The sequence below is a fragment of the Protopterus annectens genome, chromosome 3.part1 (genome assembly GCF_019279795.1).
Source record: "Protopterus annectens isolate FY-2018-M chromosome 3.part1, PAN1.0, whole genome shotgun sequence".
NCBI classification, from domain to species: domain Eukaryota; kingdom Metazoa; phylum Chordata; order Ceratodontiformes; family Protopteridae; genus Protopterus; species Protopterus annectens.
In genome coordinates, this window is record NC_056732.1 from 876,752,990 (window position 1) to 876,766,947 (window position 13,958).

The following is a 13,958-nucleotide window of genomic DNA, read 5'->3' on the forward strand; positions in this document are numbered from 1 at the left end:
CAGTTCATTAGTTTTTTTTTAAATGTATATATGTCACTTATTGGGCACTTTCTCTACTCACTGCAATCTGTTTATTGGATACTGTACAATCCCATGACACTAACTCTTATTTAGTATTGTCTCCACTGTAACTCCTGTCATTCTGAAGAAGTTCTATGATCGTTAAAGAACGAAAGCTTAATCATCCGTTCAGTGTCCATGTCCTTTATTGCTTGTTTTAAGCATTAGTCGCATGTAGTTCAGTGTTAATGGTGTTTAATTATTTTTCAAGAAGTTTTTTTATATTACAAATAAGTCTCTTCTTACTTGTGCGGTTTTAGTTTTATTAGAATTAAATAATAGACCAGTTCTGTTAACAAATTAAAAAATTGTAAATGTATCTTACTGTAGAGTGAAGCAGCTGGATGGAGTTGACTTCACTTAGGTCATGGGGTAGAAATGTGATTTTAAATTTGGAGAAACAAAGGCAAATGTAGCTGGAGAGCAACTGAGATGAGGGTAGGGCCAATCAGGTACTTCAGTGGAATGCAGTTACTCCACCCACAGATGGTTTTCCATCAAAAATATTGAATGCGTAGAATGTTTGTGGATACAAAGACAAAGTCTTTGAACTCTAAATACCTGATGATGTTAGTTACAGCATTTAATTTTATTGTTATGGGCTTTCATTGCTTTTTCCGGGAAAGTTTACATTGCTAGAGAAAAATACGCTAAAGTGTTAATTTAGCTTCACCTTCATCAGTATAAGTCCTGTAGGTCTGGGTGTCTCTCGAGCAGATTCATCACTATAGTATAGAACATGCTGATGAAGAAGTGAGGGAAATTGAGATATTTCTTTACATTTAATGTGATTCCAGAAAACTGCCTTACACAGGTTTTAACTAAAGTTATTTCTCCTTTTGTATTTTTGCAACTAGAGTGAGATTCAGCTGTAGAAGTTTCTTTGGTAATAAGATTATGTTAACTTTTGTAGCAGGAATTGTCAGAAATACTATGTCCTCATGACAGAAGCTATGCAAAAATGAAACAAACTTTATTTAAAATAACATGCAGGTGCTTTCATTCTTCCATGTGCTTATTCAAGTATAATTTAACAGCAAACAACACCAAGAAACATTTAAACAATGACACAAATCCCATTGCATACTAAAGCATCACGACAAATAATTACTTGAGAAATTCAACACTTAATGTTGTTAAAATGTTTGTTTTAAAAACTGGTTAAAGGCTGTATATATCATCAAGATTTTAACTTTATTAATTCATACACAATAATTTAGGACAGAATTCCTGCAGCAAGGGTTGTAGCATTTACTTGTACACAATATATTAGGATGTATATTGTGATTTAGTATTCAAAACATGTCTTGTTAAAGTGTCTTTCTTATTCTGTTAGCTAATATATACATGTTCACTAATGCTTTTCTTTTATAGTCTGTTTACCTGTTGCTTTTGTATAATTCTGCATGGATATGATAGCACAACAGTATTACATTTTGACAACAGCACAACTAAAGCTGCAGCTTTCCTGATTAAGAGTTGCCTATAGAAAACCTGGCTACCTTTTTCTGAGAATCACTGCTGCACAGGTCACACTTTATATCACATTTGTGGCATGGTGAGAAACATAACCAGAATCCGCCATCCCCTGCAGAAGAACAAGATTACTATAATGTAAATTTGTGCAATGAGTATCATTTATAGATTTGAGACAATTAAGCCTATCTTGCACTGGTTTAGTATTCCAGTGTATGTGCTGCACCTTTGTGCCTGTGTTTTACTATTGCAGATCCTGTTCTTCCTATGGCAAAAAGAAATAAATGATCAATTTTGGCTGCTAATGATATCTGCACAAAAACATGGGAATGTCCGACTTGTTCTACTGTGATTATATGTACAAACTGAGCAACTTCAAGAACTGAAGTAAGAAAAGCAGGAAGAAGAAAATATTTGAGTGATCCTCCCTTTATGCATATATATATCATGTGAAATAATTACTGATAATAAAATGAGTTGAATATATACAGAATTATGAATATTTTTCTATAAACCCAGTGATGATTTAGCATTAATGATTACATATTCAACTGCTTTGCAGATGCATGGTTAATTTCTCACATGCACACACACACACACACACACACACACACACACACACACACACACACACACACACACACACACACACACACACACACACACACACACACACACACACACACACACACACACACACACACACACACACACACACACACACGCGCGCGCGCACTTACAAACAAAATTAAATTAAATTAAATAGATTAATATGCCTTTGTACTTTTCATGATAGACTTGTAATCTACTGTTTTGTAAATGACATACATTGCCTCATCTAGGCCTGTAATATGGATAAAAATGTTATGTATAATTGAAATTCATAGTAAAATCCAAATTTGGAGAAAGCCATAAACAATAATATATATTGATTTACTACACTAGTTATTTTTATCAATATGACAGGTATATCTTTCAGAGCACAAACTATTTTCAACATGTTAGTCATAAAGAATAAGCAAACAAAATTAGGAGATCTAAAGTCTACAAGGAAAAGAAAAATGTTAACATGCTGAATAGACAGTAGTAGTAGACTAGTAGAAGTCCACAGATGTAATACCTCACTGGATTGTTGGCTACATCTGGATCATGTGCTGACACTGTTCCAATGGTGGTGCCTACTTGTGCTGCCTCAGAGGCCATCATTGAGTATGTGGATGATGTAAATATTGGAGGCTCATCAACATCCTCTACAATGATCTTCAGGGTTGTTGTATCACTAAATGGTCCCTGGCTTTCGAAGCGTGGATCTATGTGTTTATTTGCTGCTTCAATCCTCAAGTTATAGTTAGTCCTTGTTTCAAAATCAAGTTCCTGTTGAAAAAAATATATATCTGTTAAAACGGTAGTCATGGTTGCTAGATATGGTTGCTTCAATTATTATTGTTACACTTAAAATCAAAATGAAGTTACCTGTTATACAAAATTAATGTTAAGATTACAGGCTTTGCATAGCTTAGGGTATAGAACTGTTTTGTGATTTTGATGTAGTAATACTGCAACCAGTAGTATTTTATATAGCTTAAAATCTTTGGAACAGTGTCCTTGACCTAATTCTTACAAATATGATCATCCCTTGCACAGCATCCTCTGGTATTGCCTTCTGCAGTTAAAGTCTGACCATAAACTAGTGGCATTCTCCTTTAAACTCCCAAATACACTTACACCAAACCCCACAGCATTAACAAATACAAACATGCCACCTTCAACATACCATGTGACAAACTATAAAAATATTCTTATGACTGCACCTTCCCAGATTTTAATATAAAAAGAAAGATTTGCTAAGGAATTCTATACCCATTTAGAGAAATGTATAGAGCTAGATGACCCTATCAATAACCAAGTATTAAGAAAAATTCAAAACTAAATCACCCTGTTGTTCCATAACCATAAATAAACTTTACAACAAAAGAAAGAAAGAAAAGCCTTCATTGATTTAAAAAATCCAAACCTAATTTACTCAAGGATCATAACAAAAATATTACAAAAACAAACACACACAAAAAAATGAAGATCATATCCCCTGAATGATCTGAACAATTTAAGCTGGCCTCTGAAGCCAAAGATAATTATTAATCCTTCTTTAGCTACATTAGAAAACTACAAAAAATCCCACATTGTTCAAAATGTATTCATAATGTGGCCTCCTATTATGACCCAACTAGCATTGTCAATATACATGCAAACAAATTTAGTGTCAACTACATAAATGAGACTTGAAGTCTAAGAATGTCTAAATCCCTTACTCCCACAATTATTGGGGTTAATACAGAGGTTGTACAGTAAGATGATTTTGTGGTTGTGAAAAAATGAAAAGAAGAGCCATAGATAGGACATATTTGTTTTAGTTAATACGAAATATATTCCCAAATATACCAGGATGTAGGAAGCAGTATATTTGGGACTTACTGTGTAAGTTTTACAACAAGAGAAGTGGACAAAACACTGTGACAGCATTGACTAGAAGTTAATGCTATTGGGAAAACAAACCTTCTGTTTAATTGTCACATACAGTCTATTGTTGGTCTGAGTAAAAATGAAAGTTTTAATGTTATTTTTATGATGTCTTCCCAGTGTTAAAAATGAATTATATGTTAACAAAAGTTGCAAGGGAATTCAGTAATAATATAAGGGTGATATGTTTCTCAGCTTCAGAGAATGTATGTTACTATGGATGGAGATGATACGTAAAGTCTCTTTATCTGGATGAGATAAATTGATCCTAAGCCACATTGGCAATAAATTCTTATAAAAAGTATTCACAAGCACATAAAGAATAATAAAGGAGTAAATCACAATGGGATTGATATTCAGCAGCAATTATTTTTGTGCAATTCAAAATGCTTCAGCAATAAATTTGCTTAACTAAAGGCTAGGTCTCAGATAGATTTTTTAGATATAATTATAAGTACTGAAACGTGGTTTACCAATACTTAAGGGCCCCAGATCTTACCTGGATATAAAGGAAATCATTATTTTAGTAGGAAAAGAAGAGGGGGTGGATATAAAGAAAATCATTATTTTAGTAGGAAAAGAAGAGGGGGTGGACTATCTGTATAAGTTAATAAACTAGACTATAGTCTTGCTGATAAAACTGATCACTTTGAACTTATTGATTTTAATATAATTAAAGGAGGGTGGATATTAGTAATTTGTGTTTTGTAATGACAAATCAGACAAGGAAAGAAATGAATAGACCATTGATATCTCATTCCATAAGTAATTTGTATATCATCACTGGAAATCTTAATTTCCCTAATACTGAATGGGAGCATCAACCTATTTATAAAGAGATTTTGTATAATTTAATACATTTAAGTTTGGAATGTGGCTACAATAAACTGTTAGAGGAACCAAATTGTAATGGAAATATTTTTTATAATTGTGTTAAGAATATCAGCGGTAACTTCAGCTGTTCTGTTGATTGTGAACTAAGTGGGTCTGACCACTGGACTGTGTCATAAAATTAGTTAAGTGTGACAAATGGTCCTTCCATAGAGGACAGAGTGGTGAGTAAAGCCTTTTATAGAACAAATTATAAATTTAGAGATTAGAGGCTTGGTATTGGATGGAATCATTAAGTTATACAGATACTGAGATGGCTTGGAGGAAATTTTATGAATATTAGAATACACAAATCAATTAATACATTATTTAATACATTATCTATGCAATAGTTTGAATTAAAACATTCTGCTGCATTGGTGGAACAGGGAGAATAGATAAAGCTCACACAATATAGAAGAATTCTTGGAAAAGTTTAAAAAAGCTCCCAGTAGGGAAAACATTGAAAGGGTTAAAAAAGCAAAACCCAGACCAAAATATAAAAGGCAGGGGAATATCCATATTCATCAAGGATACCCACACCTCCAGGTAAGTGGCACAGCACGATGCTTCAGAGATCATCCACGTGCAACTAACAACGGACAAAACTGCTATTCAAATTATAGCTTGCTACAGATCACCCGCCATGTCCCAGGACCCCCATTCCGCATTCCTGGAAACACTGGGAAACATAAAGGTCCTACCAAACACCCTGATATTGAGTGATTTCAATTACCCAAACATTAACTGGGAGAAATACTCAAGTACGAACTCCCTTGCCCAACATTTCCTAGAATTTATAAACTCAAATGCCCTGGATAAACTGGTCAATACCCCCACCAGAGGTTGGACCTGGTCATCACCAACATGGACGACTGGTGTTCCACACCAGAGGTCAACCTCTCGCTGGATAGATCTGACCATAAACTAATCACTCTGGATATCCACATTCTGCCACCACCTTCAGTCAAAGAAACCACAGTGAAAAACTTTTCAAAAGCAAACTTCACATTACTTAAGACCGAGGTGGGAAGTTTCAAAGCCCCCATGCTAAAGGATAACGCTGTCCAAGCTGCAAAATCATTTACTAATGCACTTTACGGGCACCTACAAAAATGCATGGATCATGCTATCCCAAACAAAACCAAGACTCACTCCTCCAAGAAAAGGAAACCAGTCTGGTGGACCCCTGCCATAAACAAGCTATACATTAGAAGGAGGAAACTAGTACAGAAAAGAGTAAAATCCCAAGAAGGGAAGACATCCCTGATCAGTGTCAGCAAAAAACTAGGTTCCCTCATAAAATCATCCAAGGCTAACTTCAAAAGAAAAATTGCCATGGACTGCAAAAATAACCATAAGGCATTCTTTAGCTATGTCAAGAATCTAAGTGGCAATTCTCAGATCCGCTCGGAGTTAGTGCAGAATGGCACAAAATATACTGAACCGACCGATATAGCCAACATCCTGGCAGACAGGTTCAGTACAAACTTCACCCCCCTCTCACCCCCAAAAGGCCCATAACTATACCAGAAGAATGTAGTGTCCCTGAAATCACAGACACTCAGGTTAAAACAGCCCTCTCCAAAGCCAAAAACACAGTATCAATGGGACCGGATGATGTCCCAGGCTGCGTCCTAACACCTCACCTAAACACACTGTTTAAACTCAGCCTCTCCACAGGCTATGTGCCCACAGAGTGGCGCACAGCAATGGTTATTCCACTCCACAAAGGTGGAGCCACAACGGACCCCGGGAACTATTGCCTTATAAGCTTGACTAGCTTGGTCTGCAAAGCTATGGAGCGCATCATCATGGATCTCATTAACAGAGACATTGGAAACATCCAAACACTGGACCCTACCCAGTTTGGCTTTGTTAAGGGCAGATCATGCCTCCTAAACCTGGTGGACTTCTTTGAGACAGTTACCAAGGCTATAGACGAGGGAAAGGTGATCCACACAGCCTACCTACCTAGACCTCGCAAAGACCTTCGACACTATTCCCCACTTAGGTATTATAGCTCACCAGCCTGAACATAAACCCCTACATCACGAGATGGGTTGCCAACTGGCTCATGGACAGAACCCACATGGTAAGAGTTGCAGAAGCTAGGTCTGACTCTAAACTGGTTACAAGTGGCATTCCCCAGGGCTCAGTCCAAGGACTCCTCCTGTTCAGCATATATTTCTCAGAGGTACAGGCAAGCACAGGAAGACTATGGCTGACCAAGTTCGCAGACGACTGCAAACTAGGGGCTATAATTGACTTTCCGGCTGACACAGACATCCTCCAAAAGGGTCTCACTGAGACAGATACCTAGTGTCAAAACCATGGCCTCAAGCTAAATGCCAAAAAGTGCATAGTCATCCCCTTTGGAAAACACAAAGTACCCACAAACTACCACATAGGTGGTAGCCCCCTAAATACGGAAGATGTAATAAGGGATCTGGGGACCCAAGTAGATAGTAACCTCTCCTTTGATAATCACATTGCCAAAGTGGTTAGAAAATCCTTCTATGTGGCCCACCTAATCACAAAAGGGTTTGCATCCAGATCGAAAGAGGTCATTGGGCCCCTCTATGCATCACTCATCAGACCCATCATAGAGTACAATGCCCCATTTTGGATGTACCTTACAAGACACCTGCAAAAACTGGAAAGACCACAGAGGTTCCTCACCAAGAGGATCACTGGCCTCAAGCAGATGCCCTATGCAGCTCGACTGAAGAAACTCCAGCTGTACTCGTTTGCATACCACCTACTCAGAGGTGATCTCTGCCTGACATACAAGGCCCTGTCCAACCCAAAATTGATGGACATGCTCCACCTAAAGAAAACCATATCCCCTCGAGCCACATGCTCCAGGGATCTAAACCTCACTACAACAATAAATAGGACATGCTGGAGGGATAGATTCCTGTCCCAGAGACTTCCCATGCTCTGGAACAAGATTCCAATCTACATTAGACAGAGCTCTTCACTAACCCTCTTCAAGAGAAGCCTTGACGAGTGGATTGGAAACAGAAAGTCTACCCCAGGGATCACCTCAATGGCTCTGCTGAACAGAGGCAGAGGGAACTAATCTAAGGGGGCGGTGAAAGCCAACACATTCTGGCTAGGATTATAAATGCCTTCGGGCAGATAGCCTAGTACCTACCTATGAACCTATGAACCTAAAGAGGTCTGGTATGAGTAAATACTACCCAACACCATAATCTTGGGTGATTTCAACTACCCTGGTATAGACTGGGCGAACTACCAATGTTCCAACTCCTTTGCTCAGCGATTCATAGAATTTATAAATTCAAATGCCCTTGAACAACTAGTATGTTCCCCCACTAGAGGGGACAACATATTGGATTTAATCATCACAAATAAGGGCTCCCACTGTACCACACCCATTATCACTCCCTCCTTGGTCAGATCCTACCACAAACTGATAACCCTGGACATCCTCACCCCTCCACCTCTCCCAGTCAAAAAAAGCAGTCAAAAATCTTTCCAAAGTAAACTTCAAACTACTTGCATCCGAAGTGGAAAGCTTCACTATTCCCTTGCAGAAGGATAATGATATCCAGGATGCAGAATCCTACACCAAGGCACTCTATATCTATCTTCAGGATTGCATGGACCATGCTATCCCAAATAAAACCAAGACTCCTTCCTCAAGCAAGAAGAAACCAGTCTGGTGGACCCCGGCCATAAGCAAACTTTACAATAAAAGGAGACTTATACAAAAAAAGGCCAAATCTTAAGTAGAAAAATCATCCCTGATCAGCATTAGTAAGAAATTGAAGGCCCTCATCTAGTCAACTAAAGCTAATTTTGAAAAGAAAGTTGCCAAGGATAACCATAAGGCCTTCTATGGCTACATCAAAAACCTAAATGGCAACGCTCAGGTCTGTTCTGAGCTAGTACAAAATGGAACAAAATACACTGACCCTTCTGACATTGCCAACATCTTGGCTGACAGGTTCAGTGTAAATTCCACCCCCCCCCTCACCACCTACAGGGCCTATTACCATTCCAGGGGATTGTGTAAGTCCAATTATTACTGATACATTGGTTAACAAGGCTCTATCTAAAGCTAAAAACACTGCCTCCATGGGACCAGATGGTGTCTCAGGCTGTGTCATACACGAGCTCCAAAAGGAATTAACCCCGCATCTTAATACCCTGTTCAGTCTCAGCCTCTCCACAGGATATGTACCCAGAGAATGGTGCACGACAATGGTGGTCCCGCTACACAAGGGTGGGGCCAAAACTGACCCTGGGAACTACCGACCAATAAGCCTGACCAGTCTGATCTGTAAGGCTATGGAGCGAATCATTATGGAACTCATAAATGGAGAGATTGGGAACCTCCAGTTGCTGGACCCCACACAGTTCGGCTTCGTCAAGGGCAGATCATGCCTCCTGAACCTGGTGGATTTCTTTGAGACTGTTGCTCAGGCTATAGATAAGGGAAAGCAGGTACACACGGCTTACCTTGACCTTGCTAAAACATTTGACACCATTCCCCATTCGGGTATTATTGATAAGCTCACCAGCCTGGGCATAAACCCTTACGTCACAAGATGGATCACAAACTGGCTCTCAGACAGATCCCATAAAGTAAGAGTAGCGGGATCTATGTCCGAATCCAGACCAGTAACAAGTGGTGTGCCTCAGGGCTCTGCCCTGGGGCCCCTCCTGTTTGGCTTATACTTCTCAGAAGTACAGGCAAGCACGGAAGGGCTGTGGCTGACTAAGTTTGCAGACGACTGCAAACTGGGTGCTATAATAGAGTCTCCAGCTGACATGGAGAACCTCCAGAAGGGCCTAAATGAGACTGATGCATGGTGTCAAAGCCATGGTCTCAAGCTAAATGCAAAAAAATGCGTAGTAATCCCCTTTGGAAAAAACAGAGTACCCGCAAACTACAACATAGGAGGTAATCCCATTGAATCTGAAGAAGAAATAAGGGATCTAGGGACCCAAGTAGATAGCCAGCTTTCCTTTGATAACAATGTTGCCAAAGTGGTTAGAAAATCCTTCTGTGTTACCCATCTGATCATGAAAGGGTTCGCATCAAGATCTAAGGATGTAATGGTGCCCCTCTACTCTTCCCTCATCAGACCCATTATTGAGTACAATGCACCAATTGGAATGTACCTGGCTAGACATCTCCAGCATCTGAAGAGACCACAGAGGTACCTAACCAAGAGAATTACTGGCCTCAAACAGTTGCCCTATGCAGCACGATTGAAAAAGCTAAGACTGTTCTCTGTTGCATACCGCTTTCTCAGAGACGATCTCTGTCTAACGTACAGAGCCATGTCCAACCCAGAATTGTTGAACATGCTCCATCTTAGCAAAACCAAATCTACTCGAGCTACATGCTCTAGGGATATAAACCTCAACACAACAATGAATAGAACATGCTGGAGGGATAGAGTCCCTTCACGGAGTCTTTCTTTACTATGGAACAGGGTCCTGATCTGCATAAGACAGAGACCCTCACTATCACTCTTCAAGAGGAACCTTGACGAGTGGATGGGTAACAGAAAGTTCACACCTGGGGATCACACCAACGGCACTACTAGATAGGGGCCAAGGGTACTAGCTGCTAGTACAAGGGTCTAGGGAACTACTAAAGGGGCGGTGAATACCGCACAACGTGGCTGGGCTAATATATGCCTTCGGGCAGATAGCTCAGTACCAACCTATGAACCTATGAACCTAAATATTAAAAAAAATTGGCAAGCTATATATTAGATGACAAAAATCATTTTAGGCATCTGAAGTTTTATAGAAAAGAAAGACAGATGTCTTTTAATATTATCTTTGATGGCTGTCCAGTTAATTAACTGAAATTATTGGCAGAAGTTTTTTAGGAAAATGTGATTTATTCTAGAGCAAATATAAGGACTGGGCTAGAGTACATATAAATGTTGGGAGAATCTGTCCTACTCTGCCAATTAACCAAGCTGAGAAGGCATATAAAATGATGAAACAGAATACAGCTGCCAGCATGGATGCAATGATTGGCTATTATAAGCACATATAACTGAAAGTATACACGTTTAAAATTTTTGTTTCAGAAAATCTCTTTGTGGTCTCAATAATGGTGGTGATTTATCTTGTGAAGGGAATTTTAGGACTTTGTCCTACATGTATTTTTGGAAAATGTTATGAGGGGATTATTACTGAATATATTACTGGCCATATGAAATCCTCATTGGCATTTACCAACATGTCTTTGTAAAGCACCAATCGTGTCACAAATTTATGTTTCTATTAATATGTTTGGCTATCTCTGGATATAGAGTTATCTGTTGATTTTTTTTTTATTTAAATAAGGCTTTTGATTTAGTACAACATTTTAGGGTTGTGTCATTAATGCCTGAATATAAAATGAATGGTTTTATGATAAGATGGATTAATAAATGGTTGGCAGGAAGAATCTATAAAGTGAAAATTGTTAATTTTACTTTTAAAGAAAATGGGATTTGCTGTGGTGTGCTACAGGGCTCACTACTTGGACTGGTACTGTTTGGCATTTTTTTACAAGTTTTCCTACTGAAAAAAAAAACAAACATCTGGTTGGGAAAAGATGATGACTACTCAAAACTGGGAGCAATTATTACTAACTTAAATTATCAGTATAAAGCTCAAGTTTTTTTAAAGACCTGGTAAATGGAAAATTGAGACCTCAAAAGCATTCAGTATTACTAAGACAACAATTATACAGTTTGGTATAAACAACCCTTGTTATTCTTACACTATAAAATGCATCATAATAACAGAAGTATGAGGTTCATAGAAACTTAGTAATTAATATTGATAAGAGATTAAGTTTTGGGACAAGCATGCTGAGTATTGTTAGGAATTTTTTATGAAACTGGTAGCATTTTAATATTATCTAGCAGATATATGAAAGTTCTGCCTTCCATTTACAAAAACTGTATTTTGACCCATTTGGAAACATGAGGTTATTGTTTGTTCATATAGCAGTTCCCAAATAAGGAGACTGGAGAGGGTCTGTAGATTTTTTTATCAGAAAAATGACAGGAATGAGAGGACAAGACTATTCTAACAGGTTAGTGTCTTTATTATGCTATACTGTACATTAAAGATGTATTACAGGGGATTTAATAATGTGTATAAATGTATATCTAAGGACATTTTGTATGCTAGTTTAGAATTTTATATCAGGCGGGGGAGCTTTGAAAAACTAGAAATAATAACCAGTTGGTTCATATTAAACCCTGTAAGATTAATATTTTGGGTAACTCCTTCCATTGTAGACCTGATAAATGGTGAACCTTACTTCCAGTTATGACACAGAAGAAATAGACTCAAACCCAATTTAAAATTAGTTTGGATAGTATGGTATGGATGATGGTAATTATATTTTTAATGGTGGCAAGCTCTTTGAAGGCCTCTTGAGTCTATGAGTGTTAACACTGAACCTTGATCATTGAAGACCAAAAATACTTCCTCCAAGGGATATGATAACACACCTGATTGCTTAATTAAAAGCGTTAAACATTCCCTTCTAGGCACACTCCTCAAACTGTTTAAATTACATTAACTACTAATTTGTTTTCCCTGATGTGTGGTGCACTGCAGTGGTGATGCCCCTACATAAAAGTTGCTTTACAGCGACTCAGGTAATTACTGACACATCAGCCTTACAAGCCTCATCTGAAAAGACATGGAACATATTATAACTGACCTCATAAACTGTGATATCAAGAATCTTATTGCACTCGATCCCCAAGAGTTTGGTTTTGTGAAGGATAGAGCCTGTCTATTTAATCTGTTAAATTTTATCAAAAGGGCTAGGAAGGCTGTAGATGGTGGCCATGTAGTGCATGAGGCATATCTTTAGCTGGCTAAGGCCTCTGACTCTATTCCCCATGCTGGCATCATACAAAAGCTAAGTACTCTAAAAATCCACCCATATCTGGTAGGATGGATAACAAACTGGCTAATCTGACTGAATCCACACAACGAAAGTTGTAGGTGCTTATTTAGAAATTATGAACTCGAGCAGCATTATCCTTTAGGTCTTGGTGCTGGTACATCACCTTTGTTGGTATTTACTTCTCAGATCTCCAAGAAGAGAGCCAAAACCTCTAGATTAAAAAAAAGTCTGCACATGATTGCAAACTGGAGTTTGTTATTAAGTCACCTTTTGACACACAAAACCTCCAGTATGAACCCACCCTAGTAAACCTTCATGTATGAAAATGGACTCAAACTAAATACCAAAAAGTGAAGTATCATCATTTCTGGTAGCCAACTGATTCTCTCATCATACTATGTAGAAACTACTCCTCTGCAAAATGAAAATGCAGTTAGGGACTTAGGTACTATGGTTAATCGCTCCATCTATTTTTGAACATTGTGTAACAATGTTTGTCAGGGAACCCTTCTATTTATCCCAGCTAATTGCCAAAGGAATATCTTCAAAGTCTAAAGAAGTAACTACTCCCTTACAGTTCTCATTGATCTGTCCAATTATCAAATACAATGTCTGTTATTTGATGTATCTCACTAAAGATATCAAGCAATCAGATGATCACAGGTCTAAATTTCCTGTGCTAACAAGAGAAGCTGGAAGCTGTATCACTTATTCAGTGCCTTACTTACTTTTGGGGAGAGATCTCTGTCTTGCTTACCATCCCATTAGTGACCCAGTAGTCCGGGGCCTCTCATTTCTCAGCAAGTCCAGTAACTCCAGCAGTACTAAAACCAGGGACCTAAATCTTCAGAAACAGCTAAATAAAATATGATAGAGGAATAGATTTGAACCCAGTGCCTCACATGCTTCTGGAATATACTTACCCCTGTAATTTAAACATAAATTAGATGATCAAATGAGTACTTTTAAACTTACTCGAAAGAATGATCATGGACTCATTAGCCTTGGGATATCTATGAAATTAAGAATCTATCTATGACAAATGCATAAAGACTGCACTTTTATTTTCTATATTTTACCTCAGACCCTTTTGAAAGAAATAGTGAAATGTTTAAGAATA

General features: G+C 38.1%; 1 protein-coding gene across 1 annotated transcript in view; it reads right to left on the reverse strand.

Annotated features, from left to right (window-relative positions):
- LOC122798305 (cadherin-7) overlaps window positions 1-13,958 on the reverse strand; it is a 705,913-nt gene that overhangs the window by 132,337 nt on the left and 559,618 nt on the right. Inside the window, exon 7 of the mRNA XM_044067132.1 lies at window positions 2,657-2,910. Within this exon, the coding sequence (XP_043923067.1) occupies window positions 2,657-2,910 (254 nt within the window). The remainder of the gene's footprint in view (window positions 1-2,656; window positions 2,911-13,958) is intronic.